This window comes from Raphanus sativus, unplaced genomic scaffold (assembly GCF_000801105.2).
Source record: "Raphanus sativus cultivar WK10039 unplaced genomic scaffold, ASM80110v3 Scaffold1445, whole genome shotgun sequence".
In the NCBI taxonomy this organism is placed as follows: domain Eukaryota; kingdom Viridiplantae; phylum Streptophyta; class Magnoliopsida; order Brassicales; family Brassicaceae; genus Raphanus; species Raphanus sativus.
Window position 1 is genome coordinate 1 of NW_026616756.1, and position 22,096 is coordinate 22,096.

General features: G+C 33.8%; 4 protein-coding genes and 1 long non-coding RNA gene across 6 annotated transcripts; 3 read left to right on the forward strand and 2 right to left on the reverse strand.

Annotated features, from left to right (window-relative positions):
- The first annotated feature begins 385 nt into the window (after positions 1–385).
- On the forward strand, positions 386–2,211 carry LOC130504237 (uncharacterized). The gene is made up of 7 exons (XM_056998835.1): positions 386–717; positions 803–986; positions 1,066–1,175; positions 1,293–1,371; positions 1,480–1,547; positions 1,630–1,696; positions 2,016–2,211. The coding sequence occupies exons 1-7, from the start codon at positions 472–474 to the stop codon at positions 2,126–2,128; spliced, it is 867 nt and encodes a 288-aa protein (XP_056854815.1). The 5' UTR covers positions 386–471; the 3' UTR covers positions 2,129–2,211.
- Positions 2,212–4,412: 2,201 nt separating this feature from the next.
- LOC130504236 (protein JINGUBANG-like) lies at positions 4,413–5,774 on the reverse strand. The gene has a single exon (XM_056998834.1). The coding sequence runs from the start codon at positions 5,676–5,678 to the stop codon at positions 4,512–4,514; it is 1,167 nt and encodes a 388-aa protein (XP_056854814.1). The 5' UTR covers positions 5,679–5,774; the 3' UTR covers positions 4,413–4,511.
- A 3,372-nt stretch (positions 5,775–9,146) lies between these two features.
- On the forward strand, positions 9,147–9,936 carry LOC108837162 (uncharacterized). The gene has a single exon (XM_018610231.2). The coding sequence runs from the start codon at positions 9,306–9,308 to the stop codon at positions 9,762–9,764; it is 459 nt and encodes a 152-aa protein (XP_018465733.2). The 5' UTR covers positions 9,147–9,305; the 3' UTR covers positions 9,765–9,936.
- A 4,876-nt stretch (positions 9,937–14,812) lies between these two features.
- Positions 14,813–17,452, forward strand: LOC108838367 (serine/threonine-protein kinase STY13). The gene is made up of 6 exons (XM_018611316.2): positions 14,813–15,539; positions 15,784–15,916; positions 16,008–16,203; positions 16,467–16,591; positions 16,699–16,857; positions 16,939–17,452. Exons 1-6 carry the CDS (start codon positions 15,418–15,420, stop codon positions 17,257–17,259), a joined length of 1,056 nt encoding a protein of 351 aa, XP_018466818.1. The 5' UTR covers positions 14,813–15,417; the 3' UTR covers positions 17,260–17,452.
- A 2,940-nt stretch (positions 17,453–20,392) lies between these two features.
- LOC108837213 (uncharacterized) lies at positions 20,393–21,448 on the reverse strand. 2 transcript variants are annotated; one of them, XR_008941188.1, is made up of 3 exons: positions 21,288–21,448; positions 21,041–21,129; positions 20,393–20,923 (listed from the first exon to the last, which is right to left on the reverse strand). It is a non-coding gene; the product is annotated as an uncharacterized LOC108837213 (long non-coding RNA). The 2 variants fall into 2 exon arrangements; XR_008941187.1 differs by having other exon boundaries at positions 20,393–20,951.
- Between the last annotated feature and the right edge of the window lie 648 nt (positions 21,449–22,096).

A 22,096-nucleotide genomic window follows, 5' to 3' on the forward strand; every position in this document is an offset into this window, starting at 1 on the left:
CTTAGAATTTGATTTATAGACTAAGTAGATTACAAAAATATGTGTATTAAAATTGTAGATAGAAGATTAAATAAAATATGATTCCAATTGTTTTTTAAAGAAATTAAACATATATATTGTCATGTTTATATTTCCAATAGCTTTCATATTTTTTGTATTTTTAAAATTCAGTTTACTATTTTCCCATAAATGAGTGGTAAAATATATCTAGAATTACCAAAAATATCATAAATCCTATTGTGACAAACAAAAGATTAAAGTGTTCATTTTTTTCAATTCTCACTTATTTTTTTTATCTGTATATGAAAGGGAAATAGTCTATAACAAACTGTAATTTAAAAAAAAAACCCTAAAAATGTTCAAGTAAATGACTCTTTTTCAATTAATTTTCCATCAAATTCCCAATTGGATTTCAAATCGATTCATAAGTTATCCATCCCGCAAGTTTGTCGGAGAACACCCAAAAAAAAAATGCATTGCTTTCCCTGGAAGAGTGTAATAACGAGCCCATGCGTGTCACATGTTCATTCTCTGAGACATTTTAACAAACACTTTCAAGGCGCAAAATCGCGCACATTTCTTCGCACTAGATTTCACTCCGACACCCGCGTCGATGTCGCCGCCGTAAGCACGACAACATCATGTTTTAAAAGCCTCAATCCCACCCAACAGAACCAAATTCATCTCTACGTCGATACCCTTCTCCAATGGAACCAGGTCTTTTGCTGGAATTAACTTGTTGGGTTTTGTCTCTATTTCAATTTGGGAGTAAAGATTTGAATTGGTTTTGTGAAATGTACAGAAAATGAATCTCACGGCAACGAAAGAAGCTGATGAAGTCATGGAGAGGCATATTGAAGATTCTCTTGCGATATTGCCTCCTATAAGGACTTGTTACAACTTGCAGTCCAGTGACCAAATCAGTTTAATTGATGTTGGAAGTGGTGCAGGTCTTCCTGGGTTGGTTCTAGCAATTGCTTGTCCAGGTGCTCTTTATTATGCTCAAACCATGGTTATGTTGTATTTTCTTGATTTATTGAAAAAAGCCAACTTCTTTGTATCCAGATTGGAGAGTTACTCTACTGGAGTCTCTAAATAAGCGTTGTGTTTTCTTGGAGCACGTCGTTACTGTCACTGGGCTATCAAATGTTAAAATCGTTAGGGGCAGAGCAGAGGTATAGTTTTGATCTCTCACCCAACAGCTGTGCCTCTTTTTTTTATTACTCTTTTGTGACACAATAGCTAGTAAGGTGGATTATGAATTATATTGACCAACTTTTGATGTAGAACAGAGTTGTGGGCACGATGTTATGTACAGAGAGAAGTTTGATGTGGCTATTGCAAGAGCTGTCGCGGAGATGAGAGTCTTAGGTACCGTTTTTTCACAATTTTTCAAGTAGAATAATGCTACAAACATAGCTGCTTATTTAATTGACCAAAGTTGTTTTGAGTTGTTTGTTTTTTGTTATAAATTTTCAGCTGAATATTGTCTTCCTCTGGTTCGGATTGGTGGATTGTTTGTAGCTGCTAAGGGTCATGACCCTAAGGTAAGACTTTTCTCATTAAGTGTTTTCCGTTGTAGATTGATTTCCTTAGAACCTAAATTCTTCATGAATAATTTATAAACAGGAGGAAGTTAAAAATGCAGAAAATGCGGTTCGCATGTTGGGTGGCTCCATATTACAAATTAGTCCAGGTGTGTTTTCTTTTGTGGCCTATATATATATGCTCACAACTCACAACGCTGATAAAGTTCTTCGAACTTGTACTCTTAATGTTAGCCTAATGATTCCCGTTTAAATAGAAATTAATGTGGCGATTATAAGATTTGGGATGAATTAGTAGAAACAAAGTGTTTTAGGAGACATGAACTTAGCATTGTGATATGATTTTGGTACTACCAGGAGAACTTTCAACATAATTATGGATATATATTATTTTATATCTTTTATAGATCAATATTTTTTTTTTGTATATCTGCTTGTTTGGAATGATTTATCTCTGTGACTATGTAGTGGATTCACATAGCCCATATGGACAACGAACAACTGTTGTATGTCGCAAAGATCATTCCACCCCACAAAAGTATCCCCGTGAAGCAGGTACTCCTTCTAAATTACCCTTGTAAAAGATGTCTCATCACTTTCTTTTAACCTTGATTTGTAAACAATTTGAAAAGCAATATTTATAAAACTTCCTTTGGAGTTTCAGTTATGTAGACATGGCCTCTGAATGACAAAGCATATTCTTTTCTTGAAATACTAGTATTGATTCTTTTACGTTAGTTCTATCTACAATGATGCCATTTGTTCGAGCATCCTAATTGATGGAAAAACTGAGAGCTCACTCCAGATTTCCTGTTACAACAGAGGTGACCAAGCATTAGTAGAAAAACTAGTTTGTCACATGCACATGGGACCATGACCTATAATATAACATAAAATCACATAAAATACCGAATCTGTTAACCTATAGAATTGTAGTTATATATTGTGTTGTGAATTTGAGGCGTAGGAACATGTTATTGCTAAGTCCAAATCAAAAGGCAGAAAATCATTCACATCTCTCATCTCTTTGTGACTGCTCAGCTTTATAATGTTTATGCAACTGGAAGTAAAAGGGCATATTACCTATTATAATATGAGAAACAATGATATTGAAAAAGACATTGGGCAATATGACTTGTATACCTAACTAAACCATGTCTAGTTTATTTAATTACGTCAAAATTTGGAGAATATTAAAAGATCCCACAATGTTGGACCAAATGAGAATAGTATACATATTGTATGACATCAAATCCCCACTATGTAGACATGTGCTTTTGTTGCTTCTTTGTGTTCGTTTCCTTGCTCGTAATTATTTACTCTCTCGTTCAATAAACCTTTTTGTCTTTTTAGTGGATAGGATTGGGTATTGAAAGTTAGGTGTCTGACATAAAATCCAACTTCGTTACGTAAAACGAACTTTATTTATTGATTAAACCAATACATTACCATAAAGAACACGAGTGCTCATAAAAGAGACACAATATATTGATCAATGGGCATTCCGTGCTGACAAATCCGCACTAAATTTATCGATTACACAAAAAAGTATATTTTAATAGAGATGTAAACAATTTTGGTTGTCCGAATGGTTTCTATGATGTTTTGTTTTGTTTTGTACTGTTGAGTCTTTGACAAGGAAAAACCATCTAAAGAGCTTCTATATGTGTGCTGTTTTATATGAGCATTGATGTAAACAATTTGGGGAGTTGCGAATGCGATCGTGCAAGTCTCCTCTTGCATCCCTATGATATTAATCTATAAATATTTTGATTTTGATATTGTAAATGCTTTTACTTTCCTTTTATTTCCCAGCACAAAATCAATACTATTCATGAAATACTCTCTCTATTTCACAATAAATGTTATTATAACATCTTTTTATTGTTACATAAAAAGTATTACTTTATAATTTCAATGTAAATTATATTTATTTTAAGCTGAAAATTAATTGTAAACTGCATTGGTTCCAATAAATAATTTTATTTATTTCAAATACTGTTGGTCAGAAATATGTAATTAATAACAACATACATATATTTTCGTCATTTTCTTAATTTTGTGTAAAAATATCAAAGTGACATTTATTCGGAAAGAAACAGAGAGTATTACCTTTCTATCTAAGTTTGTTATTTTAATAAAGATCTATAGAGGCTAGAGCAAAACCTATATTCTTTTTAAATCTACTGTTTCAGTATTGTGTACATGATACAACTGGAGCAAATAAAGCCATCTGCAACGGATGGTATCTCCAAGAGTTTCTGCAGAACTAAATAATTAAGCAAATACAAATAGCACAAGAGAGAAGAATTGTTGGAGAATTAGCTAGAAACGTCCCTTTGCAAAAGTACTCTGCAATAAAATTGAGAGTTTTTGATTACAAGTGTCATTGTATTATTTAATCTATGTTTTTACAGATTAATTTTAATTACAATATATTTATATATCATTGTTAATATTTGTGGGAGACTATTATAGAATTGTAACCAGTGTTGATGCTCTAAGAGATAATTAACATGTAAACCCTACTTTTGTGGAAAGCAAATGCCATGAAGTTATGCATTTTCCCTTAATTAGTGTCGATATAAACAATACCGAAAAGACAAGCTAGTTGTCCACTTTTGCATATTTTATATGCTATTGCACCAATATAATAAATTACTTTAGCAAAGATTTTATACCTACTTGGTTCGATTAGATTCTGTCGAGACCAAATTGTTAGGAATTGAATTGTTATGTAATAGAAACAGGAGACTCGCAGTCAACCCGAGTTTATGTAATAGAAGCTCTCTTCTTTTATTCAATTTAACATGCTCATCTCACAATTCCACACTCATCCATCTAGTATCCCAAAACATAAGCTCATCAAGAAATCGGATCAACATATATCAACAGAGGAAACAAATTACTAAAAAAAGACACATATTTTGTATCCCATCCAACTTAATTTATTTAAAAACTTTTTTACAAGGTTGGTACCAAAATCTGCCAAACCTTAACTTGAGAGTCAAGTCCTCCACTGTAAATGTGATAAGAAGCCTCAGATTGTGTACCGGAATCACGAATGGCTCCAGTTAAGCATTTAACCGGTCCTCCATGCCCCTCCAGCACAGCTAAGCACGAATAATCCGTAGAAGAACATTTCCACAGCCTCACTGTCTTATCTGCAGAGCCACTACAGACTATATCTGAAACAACAGCAAGGCAAAGAACAGACTCCATGTGACCTCTCAGCACCCCAATAACAGCAATGTCTCCACCTTCGTCGTTTCTTTCCCACACCAATATTGATCCGTCAGATCCACCCGAATACAAAAGATTGTAACTGGTTAATGCCAACGCGTTAATACCCGAATCATGGTCTGACAATGTTGCAACCAAATAATGATTCTTCCTTTTCTTTTTCTCCTCATCGAGGTTCTTCCTCCACACTTTAATTTTCCGGTCAGAAGATCCCGTGTATATATCTCCATTCTCGGACAGTTCAACAGCATTGATTGCATCGTCGTGGGCGTCTGTAATGGACTCTAGGCATTTAAAATCTGTGGTTCGCCAGATCTTGAGCGTCCGGTCCCATGAGACAGAATAAAGTAGTGTTCCATCTCTTGACAAGGCTAAACCGGAAACCGCGTTTACATGGTGAACCCAAGAGGCTTTCTTGTGCCTCCTTATTTGGACTTGGTTGTTAGGCATCAAACACTTTGCCAAACGGTCACTCATCGTTGGCATCGTTGCTATATGCATGTATTTTTTATTACTAGCTTCTGCTCCTTCAACGACGTCGTTTATCTTCCAGACACGTATCTTCTGATCTTGATGTGCTGTGAAGAGTTTGTCAGCCAAGATTACCAAAGACTTCACTGCTCCTCCGTCTCCTCTTTCTCCTGTTATTACATCGCCGTTGCTTGTCGCTTCGGCTAATGTTTCCAACGTGCTTGCATTCCATAATCTTACAACTCCGTCGTTGGAGCCTGTGTAAAGTCTCTTTCCTGCAAGGGTTAGAGATGAAATGTAAGAGGATGTGTTACCAACAAGAGTAGCGATACATTGATGAAGTGCTTGCGAAATAGATATTTGATGATCTTCATGAGACCAATCTCCTTCTTCTTGTGTTTCGTGGCATCGTATCATTGTTTCTTATGAATTGAATTTTTTAATTGATTTATTAAACAACTTACCAAAGTTTGTAGAGCTTTTATAGAGAGGAAAAAAGGATTGGTGCATAGAAAGGATGCAGTTGGGGGAAAGTAGTCGTGGAAACAACAATTGGCTCCAAGACTTGGACTATTCTTAATACTTATCATTATCAATTTGGACGCTTTACAATTTTGAGCAAATCTGACCGAAAACGAAAAGAATAATGTGACCGGAGGATGAGTAGGATGCAATATATATATTTTAAATGTTCTATATATTTGCACAATCTTGTTTGGTAGACCTCTTTGTCACAAAAGTGGAGAAAAAGTTAAAAGTATGACCTTGTAGTATTATATCACTAGCTAGAGTTGGGATGTGTTCCAACCGTTGTGACTTGTGTGACACGTGATATTTTCTTAGACTTCAATATGTATATGATTTTACCATAGACGTGTTAACATAAGCAGATAGTAAAAACTCCATAAATCAATAATGTAAAGATGAAAAGAACTATTAATTATAAAGTATAAAATAATTAATAAATAATATTAATAATTTATTCATGGAGATTTAGTTCATTTTCTTCAAAACATATATTTCAATTGATCTACATAAAAAATTTAGATGAATTTATTTCAGAAAATATTATGTATAGATTTGAAATTATGATTACTAATATCGATGTTATTTAATGGATTTTTGGAATCTTAATGTAAAATGTATATTAGATTTCAAAGTTTATACGAAATTATACTATAAATATTAATGATTAAGCTAAAGCAATACTACAAAAAAAATTGTTAATAGTTATTCTCATAACAAGTGACGATTGCATCTTGAACTCTTCAGAATTTGAAATGCATATAATTGGGACAACAAGTAAACTTTGCAATGTAAAGTAACCTAAGGTCTGTCTGACTTGTAAAAAAAAAAGGTCTGACTTGTAAATGTTGTATCTTTAAGTTTTTTGCTGTAAATTGAAGTTGCAAATTTTTTTGCTTTAGGTAGAAATTTTATTGCTACAAAAATTGTAGTTGTAAGATTTTAGCTGTAATGAGACTCATATGATCTGTATACACGTATCTTTTGCCATCTGCTCTCTGTGACTTGAAGAACGTCATGAAACTTTCTAGATATATCTTTTGCAAATGTCCAATCACTCTCTTGACATTTCGCTGGACAAGACTCAGATACAAATGTGGCATAAACATTGTCACATTCTTTTTCACTGTCAAAGAAATATTTTAGGACGTATTTTAGAAGAAAGTGGCATTAATCTGGATGACAGTATATTATCTCCTCAACAAATTGATGACCATGGTTAGGATATTCACACAATGGTTACTTAACAATATTTATTTTTATGTAGTCATTATAAATTAAAAATGATCTTCATCAGTATCATCAGGCATTTGTCAAAATAATTGGACAATCTGTATATTAATGCCTATGGTAGAAGCTGGTCGCCTATGGGCGAGTTGGTCGGAACTGATCCAACTCGACATCAGGCGAGTTGGAAATGGTCGATCCAACTCGCCTGATGACGAGTTAGGTGAGGTTCATCCAACTGTGATGTGGTCGTTTCATTGCTCATGAATCGTTTGGTAAGAGTTCGAACAATCTTTCCCGAGAGCTTTCAAGCATTGATTCGTCGTAACCAATTTTGACCCCAACAATTGACTGAAGACGGTGTAATTCACACAAAGAAGTACCTTGGTTTCTAGTTATAAGCCTTCGACATCTTGCCATTCTAAAATGGCAAAGCTCCTTGATGCTCATGGAGAAAGAATCACATCAAAAATTGTGTTCAGCTGAGATATTAACTTGAAAAACTAATATCAACGTCAATGCCAGCCTCGGCACCAAGGACTAGCCCAGAACCATGTTCTGAAACGCCGCCGGAGGCAACTTAGTGATATCTCGAGCCTGAGTATATGAAGTGAGAAGTCGAGGAAGAGGAAACCACAATCTTGATAGAGAGAAGTAGGAATCATGCATCTAGACCCATCCAAAAGGAGGCGTCCAAGGCCTCTCCTCTGTAGAAGTGACTATCATTAAGAGGTCGGAGGGAACAATTGTGCTTTTGCCCAGTTTTGTCAAGAAATCATTGTTGAGAAACAATGGGTCGAAAAAGCCCTCCCCGTCTTCCTGCTCCTTCTCTTCAGAATTTTAACTAGGATCAGACGCTGCATCAAGATTTATATATTTTCCCCCAATGGAGGAGGAAATGAAGGATCAGATTCTGGGCAGCCAGACCCGTCATCGGGTCCACCGATGCGATCTCCGACGACGGTTTAAAGAGAACCATCGTCATAACAAGCATCCACCATCCCATGATAACAAAATTATGACGCAAGAAATCCGTCCATCTGAAAAGAACACGAAAGTATAAAAGGTTCAGAAAAAAGAAGTGAAAATCAGAGAGACACGGGAGACGTTGAGCGAGAAGAATCAAAGCAATTATCCAAGGAACATAACAAACAAACATAAATCGAAAACAAATATAGTAAGGAGAAAAATACCTTTGTCTGACAGAGAAGAAGATAAGAGAGGGACTTAAGGAAAAAAATTAAGAGCAAGAGGGCGGCCACAAAAAGAGAGATGAGCAGACATGGTCATCCTGGCGGTGCAATTGATGACTAGTGAAAACACGACATGATATTTAAAGAATACTAGAACTCATTTCACGGAAAAAAATAAATCATTTACATGTCATATGTCAAAGCGTATTCAACACTCCAACTCACTCCTAGTAGATATATCTCATCTAACGCGCATCAACGTGCATAACTAGGAGCTATTGTTGGAGGATGGGCCTCCAGCCCCACGCGAGTTGGATGAAGACGAATAAAGCCCACAAACATGAGACAGCGCATCCGGAAGTTTAAGAAAGACATCCATCACACAAGAAGAAACAACTTGAACCGTGAGCTACCTATAGTATGGGCATACTGCCAAACGTAGCTGACAGACCTTTACAAACAACAAGTACAATGATTGTTGCCGAACGAATCTCTGACATGATCACTACGAAAACAAAGAAATTGAGGAGAAAAACTCAATAAATACCGTATTGAATGGAGAAGGAAAGAGGGTGGTTAGAGAAAATGACTACGAACTCTCAAACTATCGACTACTAGTTCATATTCTCTTAAAGTTCTATTTAGTATCTCTTTCTCAGTTTGGCTTAAACATTTTAATAAACAGAATTTCTGGCAACAAAACTCTTTAATTATTATTTGATTATTCTCTAAATTAGATAATCGTTTTTAGGTTTCAAGAGCTAGTATGAAAACATACACTGTTATTAAAAGAAAATATGGAAACTTTAGTGCCCTTCTGACAAACAATGAAACTATATATTGCCCATGTTAGATAATCCTCATCGATCAGAATTCAGAAGCCGAACAACACTGCTCCTGAGTTTTCCAAATAAGTGAGCATTCCTTTGTTCAACCTTTCCCATGCGTCTGTCTGTTCAATGTTCTTGGCCATAGTTCTTAAAAATCATATTTTATATCAAAAAATAAAAACAGAAAACAAAATAGACACCCAATGCCTTTATGTGTCTCCTACTTCAGGAATTATTTTCTAAACAACCCATAAAACTCAACCTCTCCCATGTGCCCTCACATGCTTTCCAATGAATTACCAGTCAATTATTATATTTTCATTCAAGTTCCATTGAGCAATGTTTACTACAAAATTAAAACGCCAACTTTTGATATCACATTCACTATGGATCTCCGCAAAAGCAGAGCAACGACAACCACCGTTACTCTCTCATGTCTTCTCCTCGTTTCTTCATTCTATACTATCTCCACCGCAAAATCAGCCAAAAATCCACCCTCTTACCAACTCTTTCTATTTTTGGGATTCGTTCTAGTCGCAGCTTTGTCGCTTCTGATACTTGTCACTGCTGCACGGGCCACTATGGTAGCTTGGATAACGGTGATCGTCTTGCTGGCCTTCTCGGGTACACGCCGTCGTGTTCTGGCGAAGCGGGGGAAGACGATAACGACGGACGTGGCTATGTGCTTGGTCAGGGTTCTGATTAGTGAGGCAGATCCTCGCGGTTAGTCTGATGTTAGAGGGTATTTATTATTTACATATTATCCTTGTATATAATCTTTTTTTTTTAAATCTGAGGATGTCCAGCCGGCCGAAACCCAACACTAACGCCAAATAGTCCTGGTTCTTGTATATCACTTGAAACTATTCCTTTTGTGAATGATATTCGGTTTTGTTTTTACTATAGTCAAATGTAAATTTCTAGTATCTATATATGTGTGTGTTTGGAATTCTTCAAATGTTCACTAAATTCTAGTCAAGTTATGAGATCAAATATTGGTCAACAGTTACAAAATAATTAAAAGAGCACACAATTATACTCCTTCTGTTTTATTTACTAATAGTAATAAAATACAAGTGTTAAAATATTGTATATATTAGGATATTATTGGTAATTATATGAAATAACCCATGTTCAAAAAGTTGCTAGGCGGAACGCGTTCGGCTCATCCGGGCCTAGCGAGTAATCAGAAAAACGGGAATAAATCGAGGAGTACACGGGGAATAATTTTTTAATAAAAAATAGATTTAAAATAAAAATTATACAACATTCCCTTAAATAATATTCATATCGCAAATGACAGATGAAGTATTTTAGCCCAGCAGTTAGAGTAGCTTAATATGGGCTTGAAACCCGGGTTCGACGGCCCAAACATACATTTTGTATGCTTTTATCATTTTTTAAAGAAGTGTACAAATGTAATTTTGATTTTCTTCTTCTTCTTCGAGCTCTAATCTAATTCTCTGCGGCCGTTTTTCTGTGTTTTCAACATAAACACCATTTTTTGCGATTTACTTCATTTCAACTTAGTTTATCTGTTATTACCACTAAACTATTGAAGATCTAAGAAGTTACTACTGATTTTGACTCGAAATCGACGGATTATAGACTTTTTTTTTTCTGAACCGAGTTTTAGTCCGACTATGGCAAAATCGCGGTGGCGGAGCTCCGCCGAGCGTTTTTCCGGCGCGGAATCGGCCAATCCGGCCGCGTTTTCGAACATGGGAAATAACTAATCACATTAAATAATATATTTATATTAAAATTTAATATCTATCTTATTAAAACAGAAACATTATGTTGGACCTAACATTTATTTTGTAAGTTTTTAAATTAAATACACCTTTATACTTTATAGTTAAACATACATTAAGTCACTAATGTTTCTTTCTTTATACTACTATCCATGTTTCCAAACAATATACTTATTTCTTTATGCTACTATCAATGTTTCCAAACAATATATTTTTATACTATTATCAATGTTTCCAAATAATACAATAATTAATCTTAGTTATTTTATATCTATCATTTTCTCTTTAAAATTTTGTAAAAACGTCATAATTTCATAAATTACAAAATAGTGAACTTTAAAATTTCGATGATAAGATTACAAATTATGAAAATATTACAATTTAAATCTAATTAGATTACATATCGGTCATCCATCAGTTCAATCGGTTAGTCTCGGGTTTTAGTGATTTTTAATATGAATATTTTAAAAACATAAATTAAATTGTCAGATCTCCGGATTAACGGTATGATCACAATCGGGTTGAATTTAAAAAATACTGATTTAAATGCAAAAATATTTTAAAATACACACTCTTTAAAAAGAACCAAAATATTTGTTAAATTATTAGTGAAATTTTTCATCGTAAAATATCCCGCGCTTCAAAAGCGCGGGTCAAAATCTAGTATTTTTTAACGGGTGTGAAAAGTAAATATTCATGGAGTCATTATTAGTTATTGACTCTCCACTTATAGATTATTATAGTAAATATTGAATTAATAATAATTAATAATTTATTTTAATTTATATTATTATTTTGTTTGAAATCAGTAAATTAACTACCATTTAATGGTACAAAAAATGAAAAGCAGCACAAAAATACAATTAATTATCAGCCCAAAAAATTTCAAAGTTATATAGTTTTAGTTATAAGTTTACAATAAAATGAAATTATTTTAAGAAAAAATGAATACAAAATTGTATAAAAGGACATAGTAGGGAATTCATTATTAAAGAATAACTAAATTTGAAACTATATTTATAAGTGTTCAAATAAAAAATAATGTTGATGTATGAAAATAAAATATAAATATGATATTTTTTTCAAACACACTGTATATTTAATTATAATATGTCCTATACTATTAAAAGATAATCATAATTTTGGACATATTGTTGATCTTTTTTTATCAACGCTTGATTCATTCTTAAAATTAAAAAGGGCCCTAAAAAAAGTTCATGACTAAACTGGTCTTTACAATGCAGGAAAACACATACTGACACTGTAGTGAAAGAAAAAAAATGGGGAAAAAATCAACTACCAAAACCAGAACAATACCAGTAGGTACCATTTGTCGAGGAGAGCATTATATAACTCTGTCCTTCCTGATTCAGGAGAACTTTATAGCAGGGGCGGACCTAGGTAGGACTAAGGTGTGGCATGTGCCCCACTCTCTTTCTTTTTTTTTGAAAAAATTCAGTATAAAATTTGTTTAAATACCCTTATTTCACTTGTAATTTCATTATGTGCCACATGTTTAATATTAAAAATATCCTTGTATTTTATGTTTCTAACATAATGTGCCCCATATTTAACAAACTTCTGGGTCCGTCCCTGCTTTATAGAGGTCAAATATAGCTGACTTGAGAACACCAATATGTAAGACTTGTAGCTTTTTCCATTCAAAGCCAAGATTTGTTAGGATTTGAAACACAAACTTGATTTTTATATTGCTCCAAAAGACTGAGGAGACACCAAAATCGAAGTTTGGGAAAAAGCAAAGAAGATAAGGAAAAATATGATTTAATCTTGTGACATCCCACACAAATATGAGCCGGAGGCCCAACCCATTATACTGGAACCGGATTAAACTCTGCCAAAGGAGAAAAGCGCCCATCAACACTATGACTAAACCGTGCACCAAAACCAATAGAAATAATTTCTCTTCAACATTGCTTCTTCACCACTTGAAGTAAAAACAAACAAAATATAAACAGACCCAAGCCAGCTGGAACCGAGGCATGGACGAAGTGAAACACCAAACAACATACATAAATCAACCATAATAATCTCCAAAAGCTTATGGCAGTTGCAGCTATGCCACAACGGCGAACTAACCAATCCGAGACCAATAGCCTCACAACCTCTACAACTAAAGGGCTGAAACAGTATTGGACCATATTGAATTATTATACTTTGTATATGCTAATGTAAATGGGCTTAGGACACACTTGTATATAAGGCAGTTGCCTCTCTTACATAATAAACAAGAAGAACATCTTAAACTACTGAAATCTTTTTGACATGGTATCAGAATCTCAAATCTAAACTACAAGATTTGGCTCATCGATTCTGGAACTACTCAATCCGCTGTGAGTTGTGTTGTTTGATGTTTCTGGTTTAAGAAAATTGATACAAGATCGGCCCTTACTACTTCTGCGATGCCGACTCGTACTGAAACAAGACGAACGATTTGACCCTATGACCTAACTGCGGGTGATAATTCAGGAACTGTCATCTCCAAGCCGTCGTTGCGAGGACCTAACTACAACGGGTGGTCCACCAACCTGCGACTGGCTTTGAAAGCGAGAAAGAATTTTGGTTTTGCGGATGAAACCATCCCGCAACCGGTTGAAGAATCAGAAGACTATGAGGATTGGATTGCCCACAATGCTCTTGTAGTCTCTTGGATGAAGTTGACGATAGATGAGAACATTGCAGCTTCCATGGCTCATATCGACAACTCCCATGAAATCTGGAAACACATGCAGAAGAGCTTTGGAGTCAAGAATTGGGCAACGAGTTCAACGTCTCAAAATAGAGTTGGCAAATTGTCGCCAAAAACAGTTGCTATCGAAGCATACTATGGAAAGCTTTCTCAACTGTGGAGGAGTTTGGCTGACTACCAGAAAGCCAAGACCATGGAAGAGCTTAGAAAAGAGTGTGAGGAAGATAAACTGCATCAGTTCCTCATGGGTCTTGATGAAACCTTACACGGAGGAGTGAAGTCGTCTTTGTTGTCACGAGTACCTCTGCTTATTTTTTTATTAGTAAATTTAAACCATTTTTATAACATCTCTAATTAATATATATGGAAAAAGACCACTTTGATAAATAACAAACTAGATTTTGATCCGCACATTCGAGCGGTTAACCTTTCATTTATAAAAATAAAGTTTTTATACTATTTTGTATATAATATTTTTAAATAACATATTGTCGTCAATTTAAAAAATAAATAAATACTTCTAAATATAAAAATTGAAATATGTTAACAATTTTATCTTTTGTAAAAATTATTACCTATAATTTTCAAATTTTAATCAATTTAAAAGTTAATGATATTTTTAATCACTTTAAACGGTAAATGATCTTTTATTTATTTATCTAAATGAAAGTATTTTTTTCAAAATATAATTGTTCACCAATTTAATATAATTTTAGTATATAATTCATTTATTACTTTTATTTTAATATAATATAGACTATATTTATAAAATTAGCATATAATTTTATTATTTGTTTATAATAAATTTTTAATTAAAATTAATTTATAATAATATTATACTACCAATTAAAAAATTAATCAGTGCATTAATTAAAAAATATTTAAATTTTTAAAAAGATTTTGTTAGATTTTTGCTCAACAGATTTTGTTATTACTAAAATTTAAATTTAAATTTACAGTTAAAATAGATTTTTAATTAATATCCTTATAATTATTTAGAACTATATTATACTTTAAATAAACTACTTTAAACAATAAAAAGAGTAATTGGAATATATGGACCTAATATAATCATTTTGTAGTAGATAAAAATAGTACTTTTCTTTTAGAAAAGAAGATGACATAATGAAATTTCAAAATATGAGAGAATATAACTTAATAAAACTAGGTTTCTATGTTTTTTTTATGTTGTAAACTACTTCAATTTAATTTTAATTTCTAGGTTATACACTATATCATATTTTTCATAACATATTTATTTTATTAATTAAAATTCTAATATTTATGTGCTACCGTCTAACTACATTTCTAGATCCATCAAACCCTGATTGTCCATACACAACTCTCTCTCTCTCTCTCATTCTCTCTCCTGCCACACAGTCTTCACATCAAGATGAAAGCTCTGCTATCACCACCATCAAGGATAAGTTAAACAAACCTCCAAACGCAAAAGAGTTTGAGACAAGTGAATTCATCTAGGTTCTTATTAGATCAAGTATTTTATTTCTTCCTCTGTTTCTCACTTTTTTTTTTGTCGAGATTCTTCTCTTATCCATTGTGTTTTCAAGGAAAAAAAAAGAATTATTTACTCTGTATTTTAATATATATTTCATATAAATAAACCTTTTTTAGTTGGGAGAGAGCTTGCCTGGTGTCGCCTTCTCCTCTCTCTAAAGAGTTATGCTTAATTTACGGACATGTGAAGATACTTGCTTTTGCCTCATCAAGGCCATGTTAGCCATTACTTATCTCTTCTCTTCTTTGCTTTCGTGAGCCATTCTAAAATCTTCAGAACTACAAATCAAGAAGGAGAGAGTGAGAAAAAGAAAAGCAAAGTCTTTGGTAGTTTCAGATAGAGAGAGAATGTGGTTCTTTTGTGCTCTGATGTAAGGTTTGAAGTTAATCTTGTGCTTCGGGTAAATGCTTGCTATGGATTCTCTGAATGGATACAGATTAGAACCCAAATGGGAAATTGATCCTCAACTTCTCTTTGTTGGCCCAAAGATTGGTGAAGGAGCTCATGCCAAAGTCTATGAGGGAAAGTAAGCTCCTTTATCTTCTTCTTTTTGTGTTTTTTTTTTACTTATTGAGATTTTGATATTTGGGAAGTGAAGCATAGGTTAGTAAACTCATCTCTGTGTATTTGACTATGTAATTCAAATTGGAGTATGAACAGAATGTTTGTTTGGTAGACTCTTGGTTCTTGATTTGCATTTGTAAAAAAGGGTATTATTGGGCAATTGAGTTTGTTAATGGATTTTTACCGTGCTTTGGATCTGAGATTAGATACAAGAATCAGACAGTTGCTATAAAGATAATTCACAGAGGAGAAACGCCAGAAGAAATTGCAAAGAGGGATTCAAGATTTCTAAGAGAAGTAGAAATGCTCTCACGAGTTCAACACAAGAATTTGGTTAAGGTTCTGTTTTTTTTTTCTTTTTTTTTTTTGAGATCTATAAGTGATTTTTGAATGGGCTTAAAACATAAGTCTTTTTGTCTTGTGAAAACAGTTCATTGGTGCTTGCAAGGAGCCTGTAATGGTGATAGTTACAGAACTACTTCAAGGCGGTACACTGCGTAAATATCTCGTGAACTTGAGACCATCTTGTTTGGAGACTCCTGTGGCTATTGGTTTTGCGCTTGATATTGCTCGTGGCATGGAATGCTTGCATTCCCATGGGATCATTCACCGTGATCTCAAACCTGGTAAATTTTTTTTTTTTTAAAAAGAATACCATTTCTTTAAACAGATATGTCTCTATCATTCAATGATCTCTACTTAAAATATTAGCAAAAAAACACCTTGTTTCATGGAAACCACATGCTCAGATCTCGATCACAAAGAATCTTTCTTTCTTTTTTGTCTGACACCACACACGCTTCAAGTGCTTTTAATATTCTTGTTGGTTATGATTAGATTTAATCTTGGTCTTGAGTGGTTAAAAGGATCTTTTCCTTTTATCTTGCAGAGAATTTGCTTTTAACTGCAGACCACAAAACAGTAAAATTAGCAGACTTTGGATTAGCAAGAGAAGAGTCATTAACTGAGATGATGACTGCTGAGACAGGAACATACCGATGGATGGCACCTGAGGTTCTTTTATCATTTGACATATTTTGTTTTCTCTTTTTTTTTTGGGTCAAATTGTTAATTTCCTCCATTCAATTACTTAAAGAGAACAATCTTTGTGAATGTTTCAGTTGTATAGCACTGTTACTCTTCGATTAGGAGAGAAGAAGCATTACAACAATAAAGTGGACGCATATAGCTTTGCAATCGTTCTCTGGGAGCTTTTACACAACAAATTGCCTTTTGAGGGAATGTCCAATCTCCAAGCAGCATATGCAGCCGCCTTTAAAGCATGTCCCACTTCCCCTTTTTTTTTTGCTTGTCTTGGCATCACTGTTACTACTTTTGTTTTGACATATTTTTTATTGCAGAATGTGAGGCCAAGCGCTGAGAGTTTACCGGAGGATTTGGGCGTCATTGTAACATCATGCTGGAATGAGGATCCGAATGCGAGACCAAGCTTCACTCAGATCATTCAGTTACTACTTAACTATCTCTCCAAAGTTGGATCTCCAGCTTTATCCGCGATTCCACAGAGGATTCTAGCTTCTAAGAACTCACTGTTGCCACCGGATTCTCCTGGAACAAGCTCTTTGATGGCTACCAAGCTTGACGAATGTGGAGAAACTCCAAAGGCTAAAACTGAAGACAAACGAAAAGGTTTGTTTTTCTGCTTCAATCAATGTTATTAACACCTTTGATCACAGAGGGAGAGAGAGAAACAGTTTTTGGTTTGCGCTGGATTAGGACCAGAGGTTTGGTAGACCAATTTAAATGATGAATTTAATATGATGTAATAACATTCTCCCTCTATGAATTTAGAGAAGAAAAAAAGAAAAGAAATGTTTATCTATATAAATAAAACAGCTACGTAATTGTGATGAATTAAAAGTAGAAGTAAAGAAGAAAAATGTATTCTAAAAAAGGCAATTAAGAACAGAGGCCTTTTAACAGTAAGGAAAGGCTGATAATCACACCGAGACTGGTACTAAAAACACTAGGGGTGGAGCCCCCGCGCTTGCGCGGGGGTCGTAGACGTAGTTGTTGGTCTATCTTAATGTATGTATGTGTTGCGGTGTTTGTGAAGTTTTTGTTTAGCCATGGTATTGATGAACATGCTAATTTTTTTTTCTGACGATGTTTTGTATTTGTTATGGTTATATTTACAAATAATAGGTATAGTCTTAATGCTAGAAATTAAATTTTATTTTGTTGGAAATGTTGATAAATGAAGATAGTAGGTTGTAAGTGTTTGTTGGGGCTTTACCGGACAAAAATGCAGTGCAATATATTATTTTGGAAGAAGAAAAAACGGAATGGTATGAATAAACTATAAGCCCAATTTAGAAGATAATATAACTGAAAAGTTGGCGGTGATCTTGCGGCCTACCTTTAATCTACATGGGAAGAGAATTCTGAATTTTCTTGTTGTGCATATTTGGTTGTGTTAGTTTGGTCGACGAATAGATATATTAAGTTAGGGCTTAGCTGTGGTAGTGAGAGTTGGTTAATTTTTCAACTTAAATGGAAATTAAAATATGTCAACGTGAGTTGTTAAAAAGATAACGCATCCAAGAAGCTTTGGCTCGAGAGACACTCTTTGTAAAAATAAAAATGTGTAATGAAATATATTAATATTCATGCTTCAAAATCCATAACCAAAAATAAGTTTCTTAATGAATTTTATTTTATAGTCATTTTTGTTGATAAACTAATAATGTGACCCAATCTTTTTATTGGCAAACAATCAAGCAAATGTATTATTACAGAAAACTAAATTAAATAAAAAAGCAATTTGAGATAAATATTGAACAAAAATATTCTACTAAGGGATACTCATCAAAATACCAGAAGACAATGATGATAATATCTTGTTAATTCAAACAATCAAATATGGAAGCCTTTGTACACAGTAGTGAATCACATAAAATTATTAGGACTGGACTTACTCTCAGATCTTTTGGATTCCTTTCGATCACTTCAGTGTGATATCTGACAACATCGTAATACTCCTGCTCCTTGAAGAACTCATTACTTGTATAAACACAACATGATATTCGTATAACTCGATTCACCAAGATTTAATTACAAAACCAAAATAATATTCTCACCTCTCTTAACTTCATCCAGCCTCTTTGTTATAAAATTAAAAATAGTTGATTTTGTCGTATATATTATTTAAATGATACATTATACAAATAGTATGTCATTTTTTATATTATTTGATGAATATAAAATATGTTTCATATAATTTAAATGTAGTTCTAGATATGATTTTACTAAAATTTATCAAAAATATATTAAAGTGTTAAGGAAAAATAGAATTCTCATTGTGAATATAAAGAAATAATTCAATGTTTTGTTAGCACTTATATGAACCTAATATTTATAAATTATTAATTTATAACTTTAACTGGGACTATATATTTACGAAGAGCAATCTCTAAAAGACTTTTCACAAGATACCTGCCGAAGTCATAATTGTATGATACGGAAAATACTCTTATAAATTAATAATGTTTGAAATATACTGTTTTACTAATTTATAGAATTATTAATTTAGAAAACCTTTTAAGATTTACTGTATATATATTAATTAAATTATAGAAAATCAATTTTATTATATTATTTGGTGTATATAAAATATGCTTCATAGAATTTATATGTTGTTTTAGATATAATTTTACTAACTATTATCAGAATACTATAGAAACTCTATAAATTAACATTCTATAAATTAATAAAAACGATATATTAATAAATTTTGTGAGTCACTCAAGTCAATTCATACTTGTGAATAGTCTTTTAGAGCCACTTTGATAATCTTTGGTCCCTTACCGACTCGAGCAAAATAACTAATGTGACATTAAACATAACATGTTTGTATCTTTTGCTATAAAGATTCATGAAGATGGATTAATACATAAACGTTCAGATTCAATTCAATTGCAAACGTACCTTCTCGAGTGCTAGAGTAGGTGCATCTTTCTTGGAGATTAGTTAATGATTTTTTCATGGAGCTCCAATATTATTTGGTAACAGTTTACCACAAGATATTTCCCATATATCAATGATCAAAGCAAAACGCAAACTTTATAAATACGTCATTCGTTTTCTCCGTATCAGATCACTGGCTCCTCTTGTAGATGTAGTCGGTCAAAACATTGAACTACTGAATATCTAATTTGTTATACAGAGAAACAAAATATTAAACCAGATTACCTCTTTAAAAAACCGTTGAATGTCATAGATGGATGCTCGGTTTAGCATCTTTACTGCTACTTGTTTTCTTCTTAGAACTCCATGATAAATCACACCAAACCCTCCTTTGCCATGCACTTTATTGGAGTTATTAGTAATTTTTTTTATAGTTTGTTGGTAATTTTCTTAAGCTGCGAATAGCTGTACTGATTCTCTGGCAAGGGAGGAGTCGAACCTGCATAGAAAATTTCGGTAACAAAATGGATATAATTTGAAAATTTCCTGACTGTTTAGACGTTGGGAATTTGACATACAGCAAATGAACTTTTAGAAATGAGATGACTCAGACCTGTCATTGTCTACACTGCCAACTGGTTTGTCTGTTTCTTAGAAACACAATGACCATTAAATACAATAGAGCAGAGGAACTTTTCAATGACAACTTCAAAGAAAAGTCATCTTTTCTTATGAATATCAACTTACCCATCCCCACGTTAGATATGACAATTGCAGAAACTATAATTTTCATCTATAGGATTTTGTAAATCTATAATATAATGAGACAATGGCAACCTCCTCTTAGGGTGTCCTTTTGTTGCGGTTACAAAGTATAAATCAACTTGATTTTCTTTAAACAACTTGTATCTACTTTAATGAACAGGTAAACGGTTGTTAAGTAGACATACAAACACTTTGGTTTGGTTCACTAAACAAAGCTCAATCATTCACACAACCTTTCTCCTTAGCAAACACATGAGACTTTCTGACATTAAAAACACGACAGAGAAGAATTCATAAGTATATATTTCCCAATCAGAAACCTGACACAGTTCTCTTTTCTATTTCTCCAAAATTGCCAGGCTTGTGGGTTCCATTTCTTGAGGCCAAGAGAATGCATCGATAACTCAGACCTTTGGAGGAAAGTTTCAGATCATAGAGACTGGTCTATGGGATTGTGTGCTTCGATGACAACGTGTCGGATTCCAGGGAGAAGCTCTTTGATCTATTTCTCTAACCGGTCAACTCTGCTTCCTAAAGCCGTTACAGCCTCCACACCTGCAAAAATGAATGAGTACCAGAGCCACCGATTGACACAGGGAATATGCAACAATTTGGAAAGCATCTGATGGGTTTCTCCACAACGGCATCGTAAACCTTCACATCATCCATAGACAATTGATCTCTACGGAATCAGAACCTCTCTTAGACCTCCATAGATGCAATGGAAAGGTTACAAATCGTATAGCCAAAGAAGGAAAGTAAGAAACTTACCCGGAGTAAATCGATGGAACCGTCTCGGTCGCCTCATAAAGATGGACGGTGGCGCGAGCAGCATGAATGAATCCATGTATCACCGAATTCTGTGTTCAAAGTTAGAAAAGTTAAATCATCGGCCTTTAAAAAAACTGATCGAATATAAGATGCTTTTGGACAGAAAACCTTCTCTTCATTGTTAGTTCAGAGACTTAAACGATCGTAAAAAGTGGAGAAGAAAAGTTCGAGGCAAATAAGAGATTACCTCAGAGAACACTACATATGGAGACTTCAGAAGGCGTTACAGAGGAGGAAGTGTTTCGTCCTCATAAAGATCGCAGCAACAAAGATGAGCGCCGGAAGAGGAATCGCCGCAGAAGTAGGTTCTCAATGATGACGGCTGATGTCCTAACTATATGCAAACAACAAAAGCGAAGCCCATTGATAGCAAATACGAAGTCCGGGAACCTTAAACAAAGCCCATTGGTTTTGTTAAAAAAAAACGAAGCTGGGGCCTACAAACGTGATGACGTGTCAACTCAGGAGAGACTCAACTATCTCATTATATTATAGATTATTGTCCTAAAGATTGGAATCTTACACTGCTGTCTGATATATGGTGTTTTTCACATCATTGTATATATGTTTTCTTTTGTTTGAAGTCACTAATTCGTGTCAGTCTAGTCCTTTTTGACCTTTTACAGGTCTGGAGTTAGCAGAAGAAAGAAGAGAAGGTGCCTGATGAAAAGAAGTCCTTTTGGAGCATTCCTGCGGAGAACACTCAAGAGAACAATCCCGAGACTGTTCTCTCTCAAGCGGAACAAGCAGACGGAGTGATCCGGCGATTGTTCCAGACGAATATGGAAACTCCTATTTCGGGATTTTAAGCCCTGTTGCCCTAATCTCTTTTTCTTCTGATTGGCGCCTCCATATAAAACGCCATCTATCTATTTTCTATTTTTCTTACGCTAGTTTTTAGAAGAGAACACTGAGTTTTGCGATCTGCAACTTGTAAGGGAGAAGAATCCATCCTCTCATAGAGAAGATCATCTGAACCCTATTGTTTCATACTCT